The sequence below is a fragment of the Polyodon spathula genome, chromosome 14 (assembly GCF_017654505.1).
Source record: "Polyodon spathula isolate WHYD16114869_AA chromosome 14, ASM1765450v1, whole genome shotgun sequence".
Taxonomy (NCBI): domain Eukaryota; kingdom Metazoa; phylum Chordata; class Actinopteri; order Acipenseriformes; family Polyodontidae; genus Polyodon; species Polyodon spathula.
In genome coordinates, this window is record NC_054547.1 from 26,826,230 (window position 1) to 26,842,357 (window position 16,128).

Genomic DNA, 16,128 nt, shown 5'->3' on the forward strand with positions numbered 1-16,128 from the left:
CCTTCAGCCAGATGAATGCACTTGGTGCACATGCATGTAATGGGTTGTTGTTGAATGCATTGTGTTTAACTTAAGGTATAATTCATTGGTAGTGGTAGAGTGTATGTAGTTTTGGGGGGATAACATGCTGCTGTCTGTGAAGTTTATTTTGTGCACTGAATACTATCAGAGCTAGATTTCTCCTGACACGTAAATGCAGAGCACCCACATACTTAAGTGTGCTCTCAGTAACAAAATAATTATACAAGAGAACCTCTCCCTTTCTAGCTGTGCCATGCAATTACGCTGGCTTCAGCTTAGGAAAGGCTTACGTTGTCACCACTTGGATTCAGGGCCCTGTCACAGCGGGATTTACTGAAGCACGCAGAGTCAACAGATGTATCCAGTATATATCCACTGGAAGGAATTACTTGCTATTCAAATGTGTTTCAAGGTCTATATCTGTAAACAATGGGAAGCCTTGCATAAATCATGTTTATCTTACCTGTTTAGTCTGATGCATTTCTGCTAAAAAAAAAATACTTATTTTTGTGTAGCACAAAACAAGGCTATAAACCCCCTTAGGTTTTTGTTTTTTAAGCACAATGGGGATTGCATTGATTCTTGTATTGCCATATCCTGGGTCATTAATCAATTGGAAGAATGTATTTCACTTACCAACCAATAACGTTTCTCCAGATAACATTTCTAGTTTGCCATGGAAATGAGAAATAATGTCAAATGCTTTATTAATAAATATTAGTGGCAAGAAAAAACACAACATACAGAAATAAGGAGTCACACACAAAGCCTTCAGGTGATAAATAAAAAATATTAGCATATTTATTACTGCAACATGAAGTTCAAAATCAACACACTTTTAGCTAGCATTTACAAGCCAGCCATGGATGAACACAAGTCCACAGGGTACAACAAAACACAGAACCAAACCCCCCAAAATAATGAGCAGGAAACCTTTACAACAGAGGCAGAACAAAGCCTGGGGTTTCATCTTGTCTTTATTATCAACTGGAGACAGTTTTTAGGTGAACTTTAATAACCAAAATATAAAATAAAATAACACAGACAAGACAGACTAACCTTTATTCTACCAGTAATGCTAATTCTATTACAATTTCAAACTTTTTTTTTCCAACTATGGCACTGAAAGTAATCTTTGTCTTGGAAAGTCAGCTAATTATACAATTGTGGTAGCATGGGATGATTTTATAGGCATGTATTTTGGAGAAAGAATATTGGGCCGTAAATAAAGTATGCACCCTCTTTTCCACCCCTTTAATACAATTTGAATCTTATAAGTTATAATAACATGTATAACATTGATGCTTCGGCCTCTGACAAAAATGTTTTTAGATTTGTAATTTACCAACTACAAATCTGCCAAAAAAACCATTTTATCAAAGTTGTACAGGTGTTATATCTGAAGCCAAGTCCACACCTACCCTCTTTGGAAGCACAGCCTATTGTTTAATGATGTATTAAAGAAGGATGGAGCAGGATTCCACTTTCAAACAACTTGTACTGCAAGTGTATGCTATTTTAACTGCCCACCATGCATAACAGGTTTCAGTGGCAACCAACAACTTGGTTATCCAACTTCTCATGCAATAAAGTTACTTTGCTGTTTATGTTGTTGTTTTAATCAAGAGCACTTTTTTCTAGTTAGGGACAAGCTCTACTCATTTGTTTCCGTCTCTCCAAGGCTGAAAGAAAGTGGCTATGAGCACTCAACACATGAGCATAGCACATTTTATTAATTAATAAAATGGGGGGAAGTTTACAGCAGGTGATTGGGTTATAAAAAAAAAAAAAAAAAAAAAACAAAACAAACAAAAAAAAAAAAGATGCATAAACTTGTCAGCACAATTTCCAGGACTGCATACATTTAGAGTGATATCTATAATATATGTAAAGTGGCTCACAGTAGCAAACCTTGGGCAGGATTTTCAAAAAACAGTGTTTGAACTCGTGGTATAGTAATGAGAGCTTTAGTAGCAAGTGATTTTCAAACGAAATGTGTTAATTGAATCAAACCGTTAATGCTTTAAATTAAGTTGATGAGGTCATTAATGAATGCATTTCTCGTTAAAAAGCTTATTTGTCACATGTCACGTACATCACTTCCTGTCTCAACAACTAAATAAAAAGGAACTAGTTAATCAAAATCCATGTTAACGAGATCAAGAAAAATTAATGAAAGCATAATTTGCTGTTATGGAAACTACCAGAGTACAGTGAAAAGGCTCTCTCACCGCCAACCAGCTGTCAAATGTAAATCTACTTTTTTATGTATTTCAATATGTACGATTGTAGCCTATAAATAAATACATTTGAAGTGTCATTTGTGTTTGTAGTTTGTAATGAACGACCCCTGATGGCTGGGTAAAGACACTACAAATCCGTTAGGTGGGATTCCCTTTGCAAAACTGTTGTGCGGAAGGTCAGCGGTTCAAATCCAGACCGTGGAGAAAATAATAAATAAAAAGTGATTTATTTATTATTAAATTATTAATTATAAATTATACCAAATCACGGTTTTATTTACAATGAAGGGAACACTCTTTTTCTGACTTTATAAGCATTAGGCGACATAGTATAAGTTACCGTCATTGTTAATAAAAAAAAAACATGATTTGGTATAATTGAAGGATAACGCTATTAATAATAAATTAATCATGATTATAACAGCAGTTTGTAAGTATTCTGTAATTGTTTCGTCTAATAGTTAAAAAGTACAATGTGGAGCTGTCAGGTCTTGTTTTAAAAAAAATATATATAGCGGCACAGACAGTATACAAACGAAAATAACGCAAACAGAAGAAATAGTCAAAGAAGCACTGCTCATTAAGATATTTACCTTATTTCATAAATCAACTTAATTTCAGAATATTTAATTAATAATGAAATAGCCATAGCTACCGCTTGAAAATTCCAAAATCAATATTCCATACCAATTTTTTGATTAACACTGGAGTTATCATTTACGACCTTTTGAAAATCCTGACCTTTGAACTAGTTCAATTGAAACCAAGAGCAGATGATTTTATGCACGCTATGCATTTCTCACAAGTATTAGTCCCTTGGCCTTTACAGCAGCTGGTAAATTTGTTATGAGCCTGCTTTTTATTTAGGGAAATCTGCATCTGTTCCACAGATTGCTCAATTGCCCACAGCCACACACAGATACTCTTCGTCAGATTTAATGAACCATAACTGAGCTTTAATGTAATGGTAATTCTTGTAATTGTTTCTGGAATATTTTACAAGATGAGGCGCAACAGTGGCTCCTTTTGGAGACTACATTTATCTAAAAATGTGATTATTTTATAACATGCTTATTCTGCATTCAGATTTCTCAACAAATGTAACTTTTTTTTAGTTTGTTTGACTTCTGTTTGCTTGCATACAAACTGTAAAAGACCAAAGTATTCATAGAAGATTGTTTTCGTAAACATTTGCATTTCAATTCTGCACAATATGTTCTACAAGGATCAAATATGTACATTGTTTTAAGTAATTTTAACATTTTGTCAACCAAAATGGGCTGATATTGTATATTCCAGATTGAAGATTTGAGATCTCTGGGGGGACCATCTGAGTAGTCACAACTGCTTTGTATTAATACAGTTTTTGCAGCCTTGTATAGTATGAAGTATAGTTTATCCTCTTCCATAAAGTCAGTGAAAGCTGTCTCCCAAAATGGCTACCTAAATCAGCATGCCTTATCAACACTCATAATAAATAAGTCTTTTGTGTACTTTTTTGTAATCAGTTTTTCTAAATAAAAGTTAATTATACACATTCTACGGTTTTAAATCAACAACACTGTACATGTTTTGTTTTTTTTACAATATGGTACAAGTTTTTTTTTTTTTTTTTTTTTTTTTTTTTTTAGTCTAAATATCTGTGTGCTGTAATAGTACGGAATTAAAAAAGAAGACAGCACTTTTGCTTCTTAGTTCAAATCTATAGGAGAACCTAGAAAAACATGGGGAGATACAGGGCCTTGTTGGTTTACTTTTAAGAGACAAAACATGAAAACTTATACATGTAATTACAGTGTCAAGCTTCGTTTTCCCATTTCAAAAACCTGACAGCACTTGCATTTAATTCATGTATTGAATTCTCCAGCCTCATTTCATCATGATATTTCACTGCATGCTTATAAAGTTGGTGTAGTGGTAAGGCTTTATATCCATCAGTGGATAATGACTACAGTTAGACCTGCCACAAGACCGTGATTGCATGTGGATTTGACTATTAGGTTTTAGTCTAAAAGATGATTAATAGCAACCAAAACTGGATCTACAAGATGGCTGTGTTGTTGCAGTGGAGCCTCTTGCCTTTATTTAGTTTCCTCTGGGGTCTGATGATTTATTTACACCATGGATTTTTTTAAAGGAAATTTTGGTAGCTCATATTGCAGAAATTCTTGTTAGCAAGAAAGGCCCTGCCCCCATGCAATGATGCTCCTTAAGGGAATGCATCCAGGGAATGTTGTTGGAAAGCATTACATTCCTTTAAGTGCTGTAAGTCCACTACTAGACCATGCTGCACCAGCACACCATGTTGACATGGGGGCTGGTGCAGCCATTCCTGGTTCATCTCTTAACTAATGAGCCCCCGTCCAACAGTCCCCAGGATTTTTATAGCGAGGACACTGAAATTAGCAATACAATAATCAGTAACGTGTCATTTCTTTTATCAGTAGTTTTGCAATCAGAGTTTTATAATTTGGTACAGTTAAACTTCTTTTGAAATTTAAGAGATCCAACCGTGAACAAATCAGGGACATAACTGTGATTGCTAATGCTTCTATAAGGAGGCATAATCTGTCAGCTCTTCAGAGTAATGAAACTGTAAACTGTGGCCATTTCCATATGTTGCAGATATCTAAGGAAGGTGAACTACCCCTTTAAGTTTTTTTTTTCTTTTTTTTAATGAAGTTATGAAACCATACCGGTTCTGGGTAGTAATTTGTTTCAGGGTCTCAGGATTATATGATTTTGGTAGGTGTTTCATCATTTTATATATTCCCTTTAATTCATATTAGTTGAGAAACTGTTATACAGTGAAGATGTAATTTGAGGTGGCGTGGCTGGTAATAAGACTATTACTGCAATATATAGAGAACATGGCATACAAGTTCAAAAAAAAAAAAAAAAAAAAAAAACATACTAAAAAAAATACTCATTATTACTGTTTGAAAGATACAGGTTGAAAGATACATACAACTGTTTCGGTTTTTCTCACACATTTCATTAGAGAGTAAATGTAGAACCTCTTGTTTTCATCCTAATTATTTCTAGAACTTTGATGATCAACCAGATACAAAAACCAATGGCTCTCTGCAATCATGTTACTATAAACACTTTCATTTGTAATAGAAGGGTGTATCTTTTGATTCACAGTAGTCTCTAAGCAGGAAAGCCTTTAAACAACACAGGTTTATCAAGGTCAGAACCAAGAATCCTTCCCTTGGAGCAGATTACCACTTCTCCGATACGCAGAACTGGGGCCATCTGGTGCAATGAGGTTATGAAACCAGGTCCAATTGAGGATATCTAGTTGAGCTTTTCTTGTGTGCACTCTTCAATACAGAGAATCGGGCAGGGATCTCCTGGACTCTTTTAGCTGGATTCAAAATTTTAAAGAAATTTTAAAAAGGCAATTTGTTGCACATTCTACGATATACTAATTTCCATAATGGTGAGATTTAAAGTACTTTCGTCGGAAGTCTTCAGAGAGACCTAATATAGATCAGCCTTTCACTCCTTTTGTTACTGGTGCTTTAAGTGCACGGAAGCCAGAGTGCTGAAGAGTTATATCCAGAACAGTTTGATTGGTGAAGCTGTTAATTAGGAATAACAAGCATCTTATTGAGTTCATTTAGTGTTTGTTCTTTGAGGATAAAATTGCTAGGTGATGTAATGTTACAATTGAAGATGTGTTCCTTGTGTCCGGAGGCTCTCTATACTGGAAAGGATCTTCTTCTGATGGCCGGCTAAAACAATTCCCAGTTTACCCAGCTCACTGCAAATAAACATTAAAAAAAACACTTGTTAGTCAGTTACTGATCATCAACAGGTCACATAGTCATGAATGCACTGGGAACTTCTCTGTTGCCACACAAAAAAAAAAGTTTTGTGCAAGTGGTTTGAGGTGTTTACATATTTATCATGCATGAATTTCAATAATTTTTAGACTTTTAGGCAATAGACTTTTTAGCATGAGTACTCATGGCACTTTTTTTCCCCTTTTCTCCAGGATTGGTTCCTTCATATTTTCCCTTGCCAAGTCGTTGCACCTGCTGATAAGGACAGAAGATTCTGCTGTCCATTCAGTTGCATGGCCTGGCTTAAGCAGTGTTGGAGGTCTGAAGTTCCAGTCCCTACATGCCAATGTAATTGAGGTATGGACACTTGCCAAATTCCCCACTGCTGGGATACATAACTCACGGTGCACTAAAGCAAAGTACTTGAGTGCATTGTGCCCCCAGCCCATTGTCAGATAATTCCCCTTCATACTTGGCATAAAGAATGGCATAAAAATGAGCTACAAATTATTCCCAGTTAGAGATGCCAAACACAAAGGCGACAAAAAAAATGACATACAAGATTCATGACATTGTGCATATAAATACAATTACAATTGGCTATCTTGTCCAACATCTTTTATGTGACCGCTTTCAAAGTCCTTAATGTTCAGTCTCAGTGTCATATCTGATATGTTAAATTACCAAGGATTCTTTGAGTTTCAAGGCCCCTGCTGTGCTATAACCCAGGCACTTAACCCCATGCTGTTCACGGTCGACTCTGGGCATACAAGCAAGCTAATGTTTTGTCGAAACTGAAAAGTGGTACAGCTAAATTTATCAGTTGTCACGAATCACCAATGGTAAACAGTTCAGAGTACCACTGGCTCAACAACAAGTGCAGACTGAAATACTGCACACCCAAGATAAATGCAGTTGAATGTGTTTTATTATGTCATTTTAAGGACAATTAGCAGATTTTCATTGGCCATATATACTTTTAAGATAATTTAGCTTTACCCTCACTTTCTACCAAAAACACAAACAAATATTACATAGTTATTGTGGCAGAGCAAAGCTCTGCCCTTTATAAATTGGCAGGGATGGGGTTAATTTCCCCTACCTGCCTGGGTTTATTACGTTGAGGTGGCTGGGGTTGATTAGTTGATTAGGTTAATTAATGATCAATCAGCACCCAGCCACCTGACATAAAAGAAGGCCTCTGCTTCTCATTTGGGAGGAGGGAGCTGAGGAAGCAGGTTGGTGGTTTTTTGGTGTGTAATTTATGAATTTTGATAAATCCAGTGAAGGCATTGCCCAGCCTGGAAATTGTTATTTTTGTTAGTTTTGCTTTTTGTCTTTCTTTTTGTGTTTAAATCGCTTTGTTTTGGCCCTTGTGCCCTTTTATTTTTGTGTATTTATAAAAAAATAATTATTTTATTATAAATATACAAAAATAAACAGTTATTTTGAACGGTCTTGATTTTAATACTTTACATTGTATTGTTAAGAAGATTATACAGATTTGGAGTTCAGGAGGTTAGTAGAGCTAGAGGTACAAGGAGTGAAATCCTTACCTTATTTGTTCTGGTATTGCAAGTGAGCAAATAAGTGTCCTCAAGCCTGCTATATAGCTGACATTATGTAAGAAAACAAACATAGTAAATTAAAAATACGGGTCTGTTCTATCAAGGTTGAGTTCTTTCCTACCTGATGCTTATGTACAGCACTGATTCCAGTGAGACGTAGCCCGCTGAGGAAAAGTTGTCCTTGTATTGGCCCATCTTGATGGCGTCCAGCCATTCTTCAACAGTGTTGACAGTGAAGTCTGGTGTCGTAGGGTCTTGCCTGCAAAGAGAAGATCACAAGAATGATTGTTGTTGGTGGCTGAGTATCTACAAGAATGGGACTGTGATAACCCAGACCTACTGAACTATCTTTCAACCTGAACAAATGACCTGCTCTACAGATCCAGATTCAATAGAACTTCTGCTGACACCAGTGTATTCAACATTCACTTCAGCCCTCTAACTGGATAAGACTCAATGCAACAAGCTTATAGTCGCATACAGTAGACAGAATCTGTCATGCCAGTCCACATTTAGCCATATCTGGATATCTGTATATCTATATCTGTACAAGCATATCTGTACATGTATATCTATATCTGTGCATCTACACATCTGTATATCTATGTATATGTACATCTGTGTCTGTGTGTGTGTGTATATATATATATATATATATGTGTGCAGCTGTACATCTGTATCTGTATATCTAAATCTGTACATTTGTACATCTATATCTGTATATCTATATATCTGTATATCTGCTTACATCCCAGTAACAACTTAAGCAGATAGGCTGCAAAAATGGCAGTGGCGGCAACAGAAATATTTCTGCAATCAATTTTAAAATTCAAACCATGTCAACTTGAGTCGCTGGAAGGTTTATCAGAGGGACAAGTGTTTTAGTTTTTCTCAGGTAATAGATTGTCTATATACCTACTGTAAGCCTAATTTCATCTACGCCACCTGGAGATGGTAGGAGTCAAAATGTTGTGGGTTTTAAAAAGCCTTTAGTTCATATCCTCCACACCAAGGTGTCAGTTGCGACACAGACATCTGTTCACGAAGAACCAAATAGAGAAAAACTGGATTCAATTCACAAAATATGGATGTGAAGACTTAGAGATACATTCTTAATCTGTTTTTACCAGTCTATCATAACACCCTATTCTTCGTATCTAAGAGCTTCAGTGGTTCATGGTGAAATCTTAGAAGTCTGAACAAGCTGCTTTTTCAGAGAGTTCCCTCTAAGTAGAATTGATCTATTTCAGACAGGTTTTTCAATAGCTCGGAAGTACACGGTTTATAATGGTAGAGAGTTTCTTTGTATCTGCAGTATTTAAGCTGACAGCCCCTGTCAGATTTCATCATGACAGAAACTTTGCCCAGTGAGATTAAGTTAAAATATTTTCATTAAAGTGTTTCAGTTAACTGTAACCCACCGTCAAATCCTTTACTCCCACCAAGATCCACAACTGCACATAAAGAAATGTTTCACAGCACATCTGCCAAGTTGTAACCCCAAAACCTCTGCTTTAATAGTGGCAAATACATTGCTGAATAAATATTCACATCTGGTTCAGATTGGAAGTGATGGATGTTCTAAGTGAAAATATTTATGCACCCAGTTTCTAATTGGAGTAGCAATGACACAACATGCTTCCAGACTGATGGCCCTGTAGTCTCTTACCACACTGAACTGTTGGCTAATTGCTTCAGGCTGCTGGGGGTTCGGATCAGCTTGTCGAGGGTGTTGACGATCTGCCCGAACTTGGGCCTGTCGCTGCGTCCCTTCTCCCAGCAGTCCAACATGAGCTGGTGCAGAACGACTGGGCAGTCCATGGGTGCAGGCAAGCGGTAGCCCTCATCTATTGCTTTTATCACCTATGGAGAAAGATGGAGACAAGTGTATTTAGTTGAAGGATTCTCCGCAAGAATGTTTAAATCTACAAGGTAAATAAATATGAAGCTTTTGTCAAATGCCAATTTAATATTCTATTAACATGCAGCAAGACTTATTTTTCTATTATCTCTGCAATTCAAACACAATATGAGATTAACTGATTGTTTTTTTTATTATTATTTGTAATAGGTGTGTAATTTTTTCATTTATTTTAATTTATATGTAATACGTACACCAGGTAAATACATTATTTTCCAAAATGTTTTAGCTGGGATGAAATAAATGTTTTTGAACAAACCAAATGCCTGTATTATTGCAAATGCTTTTCATTTCCTGCATCAAGGAAGTTATCAAACAGTGACAAAAAAAATAGTTCATATTCTTGCCTAGAGGGGTTTCAATTATTTCTTTTTTTTTTTTTTTTTTTTTTACTTGAAACAAGTTTGTGCAGAATGCATAATCCCCAGTGATGCATTGCCCTGGGTTTGTGCAGTGTGTGCTGGTGTAAAGTATTGTATATTACCCATCTAAAGGATCACTGTTAGAACTTTTAACTGATTAAGGATGCTGCACAGAGCTTTGAACCAGTGTTCTGGTTATATAAATCACACAATGCAGGCTACATTTGACACACCTATCCGTTTATATGGTTACAGAAATGTTCAGCTACTATAAATATTCCTTTTCCCAGACCTTAGCATATAACATTAGTTTAACCCTTTGCGGTCTATTTATTAAGCCCCTTTTACACACACTGTTTCTCACTCAGTACTGCATTTCCACCTCCGCCCCACCCCTTGTTCACTGTATTTATCACATACCTCTTCATAGTCATGCATACTGATAAATCATCTCCTAACCACTCATTTTATCACCAATCTCCTCAATAATGCGATCCAAGTCAATATTTTATTACTATAATCTCAAAAATCTCTGCAGATGTCTTTGATATTCTTTGAGAGCTGGATGTGGAAGCAGCTATCTCCTTTGTTTGTGTGCGTGTTATCTCTGTATGTTTATTGCTCAGATACACCTCTTTCTTTCTTGGCTTTTCTTGGTTCCTATCAGTCTCACTCGGCCATTGAAAGGTTTTCTCGGCTTTTTCCGGAGAAAAAAATGACTAGAGACCTGTACTTGGTGTCTTTTTGATGATGTCGGACAAAGTCTGACATCGGCTTTGTCCGACATCGGACTGGAAAGGGAAAATTGTAATGTTGGACCTGGTCTGACATAGGACAGCAAAGGGTTAAAATGATTTTACAACATATAGAAAAACTGCAAGGGGCTTAGTCTCTGTCAACTTAAAACAAAAAAAATATATATATATATTTTCCAGGCTGACTCACAAAGGATCTAAGTTCCAAACATTTGGAACTCAAAATATTTAATCTTTTACTTTTATTTTTTTAATTGCATGCTTTTATTATTTTACTTCAGTCCCCTATGTGTTCCATTTGATCATACATTGGCAAAAATATGCATTCTGATATACTGAGACTGTGTGCAAAAATTGAGGCTGAAGTATAGCTCAGTAAATTGATAATACCCTGGTGGAAAGCTAGGTATTTCAAAAGAAAAAAAAAACATCATAATGAGACCTGATGCAGGGACCTCACAATGTGAATACAAAAGTGTGCACAACTGTATGAGACAGCGTGTATCTAATTTGAATGCATAGTGCAGGTGCTTTTTTTGTATTTAGTGCCAACTCTGTCCTCCAGTCTTTTCTGAACAGGGACCCCTCCATGCATTAATGGGGAACCTCCTGTGGTGGTTCAGGAAACGTGTATCAGAATATCGAAAAACAGAAAAATTGGAGACTCATTGTAAATGCCCTGTGGTACCATACTTTAATAAAGAAGCAACCCCTGCCAGCAAGATTTTACTGATGAGCAAAGGGCATTTGTGCAGAAGAAAACTCAAACTCAGGATTGTATTCATTTATTTCCATTTCTAACGGACAAGTTTGGGAATTTCCAACTTTCTCGTTCTAGAAAGGACTTTGGTACTCACGTCTTGATTGGACATTTCCCAGTACGGTCGCTCTCCATATGATATCACCTCCCACATGACGATGCCATAACTCCAGGCGTCACTGGCTGAAGTAAACTTGCGGTAGGCAATGGCCTCTGGAGAAGTCCATCTGATAGGTATTTTCCCACCCTAAAAAGTACAAGACAAAGCTTAATGTCTATATATTTGGCTGCATTTCTAAAAGGAAATACTTTTTCTCCCACTGTGTCTTCATTGGTAAAACCAAACAGCCAAACCTGATTTCTCCATTGACAAAACAGGATCAAGTTGTGTACACTAACCTGTTTATAAAATAATCCAATCTGATCACCAAGCCATTTTGGAAATTTACTGATTACATTTGTCAGTTTAAGTTTCCAAACTAATAGGCTTGTGATCAGCTTTTCCAATGAATACTTTATTCTAACCAAGATATGCTTTTACATTAAAATATGTATCTTCCCTTTAAATGCTTTAATTTTGTGGATGTTTCTTTTAAGCAGAATTAAGATGTCACACATACACAACAGAAAAATCTGTTTTGGTTAACTAGCCATAGGAATTCCTTACAAATGCCTGCTGACAAAAATGACATACAATATGTATTTCTTGAATAAAACCTGATTATTTCCAGATTTTGTGCTTTTTTTGTTTTACTGATTTTGACGAGGGGCTATGTAGCTTAAGCTGTTAGCCAATGTGATAAAATTATTTACAACACTGAACCATTCATTTCATAACAACCTAGGATCTGCTGAAACTAAAAGTAATTTCCATCTGATGGATGCTATGGAACAGAAGGTGTTCTTCGCTCAGTCGCATGTGAAGTCACAAATTCACCACTCCAGAGTAGAAAAAAAAAAATCCGCCTTTCATACTGAACATTTCAGAGCTTCTCAGAAAGCAATCTAGTTGGTTGTGAAAAAAAAATAAAAATAGTGTACATCAAGATACTATTTACAACACCACATCTAGTTTAATTAAATTATATTAATCAAGTGTGAAAATAAAAAGCTGAGCCCCAAACACATGCAACCATTGACCAGAGCCAGCATTAGATTTGGTGAGAACTGAATCTTAAATCAAGAGATAGACATGCAACTGGGTGATGCTGAAATGTAAATACTGCAAAGAACACTAATCTGACAATAAATGGTTGAGGGGCAGAAACATAAAGCTCTTGAAAGGAAGATGCTTGGCCTATTTCAGTTTGTGCCTTTTTTCCCCCACACTGAAATGACCACTTCAAATGTCGCCTTTCCATTTTAACCCAGGAGATTGATCACAGTACTACACTCACACAGTAATGTCTTTATTGAATGAGACACCAGTTCATTTTGTTTCATTTACACTGCTTACTCATTAGCTCTTTATAAAAAAGAAAGGCTGGACTGAATGATAACCTACCCTTGTAGTATAAGCAGCCTCTGGGTCATCCTCGAGCACTCTGGATAGGCCAAAATCAGACACCTTACACACGAGGTTACTGTTAACAAGAATATTCCTGGCTGCAAGGTCCCTGTGCACATAGTTCATGTCAGACAAGTACTTCATTCCAGATGCAATGCCTCTCAGCATTCCAACCAGCTGAATTACTGTGAACTGTCCATCATGCTTCTGCACAAGAGAAGAATAGGGAAAAACAAGCTTTAAATCTCCAACTACTAGATTGCCACAGTAATTGTTATTTCAGCTCTGGCAGTGTTCATAAAATATACAGTGGCTCTTAAAAGTATTCACCCCCCCTTGACTTTTCCACAATTTATTGTGTTACAACATGGAATCAAAATGGATTTAATTAGGAGTTTTTGCCACTGATCGACACAAAAAAAGTCCATAATGTCAAAGTGAAAAATAAAATCTACAAATTGTTCTAAACTAATTACAAATATAAAACAGAAAATAATTGATTGCATAAGTATTCACCCCCTTTGCTATGACACACCTAAATAAGCTCTGGTGCAACCAATTGCCTTTAGAAGTAATATAATTAGTTGAATGGAGTCCACCTGTGTGCAATTAAGGTGTTTCACATGGTTTCAGGTTAAATACACCTGTCTCTGGGAGGTCCCACAGTTGGTTAGTACATTTCCTAACAAAAACTACATAATGAAGACAAAAGAACATTCAAAGCAAATCCGGAATGAGGTTCTTTAAAAGCACCAATCAGGGGTAGGATATAAGAACATTTCCAAGGCAATGAATATCCCCCGAAGTACAGTGAAGTTTATTATTAAGAAATGGAGAGAATATGGCACAACTGTGAATCTGTCTAGAACAGTCTGTCCTCAAAAACTGAGTATCCGAGAGAAGGGCACTAGTCAGGGAGGCCACCAAGAGGCCTATGGCAACTCTAAAGGAGTTACAGTCTTCCATGGCTGAGCTGGGAGACACTGTGCATACGGCAACAATAGCCCGGGTACTTCACAAAAATGGCCCATATGGGAGAGTGGCAAAAAGAAAGCCATTGTTGAAAAAAACTCAGCTAGAGTTTGCCAGAAGGCATGTGGGAGACTCTGAGACCAAGTGGAAGATGATTCTATGGTCTGAAGAGACCAAAATAGAGCTTCTTGGCCTCAATGCTAAGCGCTATATTTGGCGCAAGCCTAACACCGCACATCATCCTAAGAACACCATCCCTATCGTGAAGCATGGTGGTGGCAGCATCATGCTATAGGGGTGCTTCTCTGCTTCAGGGCCTGGAAAGCTTGTGAAGATAGAGGGTAGAATGGATGCAGCAAAGAAAAGAGAAATCCTGGAGGGAAACCTGTTGAAGTCTGCAAGAGACCTGGGACTTGGGATAAGATTCATCTTCCAGCAGGACAATGACCCCAAACATACAGCCAAAGCCACACTGAAGTGGCTTAAAAACAAAAAGGTCAATTTTCTGGAATGGCCCAGTCAAAGCCCGGACCTCAATCCAATTGAGAATATGTGGAAAGAATTGAAAATTGCTGTTCAACAAAGATCCCCATCCAACTTGACTGGGCTTGAGCAATTTTGCAAAGAAGAATGGACAAAAATTGCAGTGTCCTGATGTGCAAAGCTGGTAGAGACTTATCCAAATAGACTCATGGCTGTAATTGCTGCCAAAGGTGCCTCTATCAAATATTGACTCAAGGGGGTGAATACTTATGCAATCAATTATTTTCTGTTTTGTATTTGTAATTAATTTAGAACAATTTGTAGATTTTATTTTTCACTTTGACATTATGGACTTTTTTGTGCTGATCAGTGGCAAAAACTCCTAATTAAATCTATTTTGATTCCATGTTGTAAAACAACAAAATATGGAAAAGTCCAAGGGGGGTGAATGCTTTTGAGAGTCACTGTAACTCTAAAACACAACAGGTAAATGCAGAGCACATCTGTGAGCTGAATAAAACAAACTGAAACTTGTTCTGAGAACAAACCTTTATATTCCCTTATTAGAAAAGCTATTAATAACTGTGTGTGTGTGTGTGTGTGTGTGTGTGTGTGTGTGTGTGTGTGTATGTGTGTGTGTGTGTGTGTGTGTGTGTGTGTTGAACTGAAATATATCACAGGAACTAATCATGTATACAGTACTGGTTTACCTTTTCCCTTTTAAAAAACTTTCGAGGTAGCAAGAACTAAGAATAACTGACAGCTATGAAAGAACAAACAAGGTAGTTTCCATTGGTTGAGTTTTTAGTAAAAAGGGTTTAACAGTTATATTATAAATTGAATTTGTTTACATTTTATTTAGTTCTTATGACCAACATAAACATTTATTCTGTATTAAAGTATGTTATATTGCATGAACTCATTGTTACAATTACTACTGATAAAGATTTGTATTTACTGTATGTATTGCTCACACTCTCCTAAATTTGAAATTGACATTGTTTGGCAAAAATAATTAGATGACTTTCAACCACATTTAAACCATCCTGAAATGGCAGTCCCTAAGGTCTCTGTATAGTTGCATACAGGGAGCTGTTCATACATGTATTTTTTTTATTTACAGTGTTTTGGAGCTGAAAATAGTATCCTACAATAATGTGCAGATAATGCCGGTTGTCATTAGGCAATATTATCCAACACAGGGATTTACTGTACCAGTGATTATGTATCCTATTAAGTAATGGGCCCCATTATGTCAGCCCACTGTATAATCCCTGATAATTCACCAACGTGGAGGGTCTTACTACTCTAAATCAACGTTCTTGACAAGGAGCATTTTTACATTACTTTTATGGTGATTATATCTTATACAAGTTGTTAAGGATTATGGATATGTTTTTCTATCCATTAGATTCAAAATATAAGGTGTACTGATTTCTTTATTATTATTATTTTCTAAAAAATAAAAACATATAAGAAAAAATGTCAGTCTGGACTTTGTTCTGCACAAAATGATATGTTGATAAGGCTTTCCCTCAATTTTAGAAATATTCACCTAGATCTAAGTGCTGCTTTTCAGACTGTGGACCACTCCATTTTATTAAATCGTATTGAAAGCTCAGTGGGATTGTCAGGAGGTGTATTGTTTCAGGTCTTATCTTTTTGATAGGTTTCAGTTCATCTCTGTTGGGGAGGTGAAATTGGCATTGTCTGAGGTGATCCACTGAGCTCTATTTTAGGTCCTT

At 36.4% G+C, this 16,128-nt stretch overlaps 1 protein-coding gene across 1 annotated transcript in view; it reads right to left on the reverse strand.

The window, feature by feature from the left end:
- Positions 1-799: 799 nt before the first annotated feature.
- The window catches only part of LOC121327322 (ephrin type-A receptor 3-like), a 150,526-nt gene continuing 135,197 nt past the window's right edge, over positions 800-16,128 (reverse strand). Inside the window, exons 13-17 of the mRNA XM_041271280.1 lie at positions 12,926-13,135; positions 11,519-11,668; positions 9,293-9,486; positions 7,745-7,882; positions 800-6,033 (exon numbers count right to left, since the gene is read on the reverse strand). Coding sequence (XP_041127214.1) covers positions 5,934-6,033; positions 7,745-7,882; positions 9,293-9,486; positions 11,519-11,668; positions 12,926-13,135 — 792 coding nt within the window. The 3' untranslated portion in view covers positions 800-5,933. The remainder of the gene's footprint in view (positions 6,034-7,744; positions 7,883-9,292; positions 9,487-11,518; positions 11,669-12,925; positions 13,136-16,128) is intronic.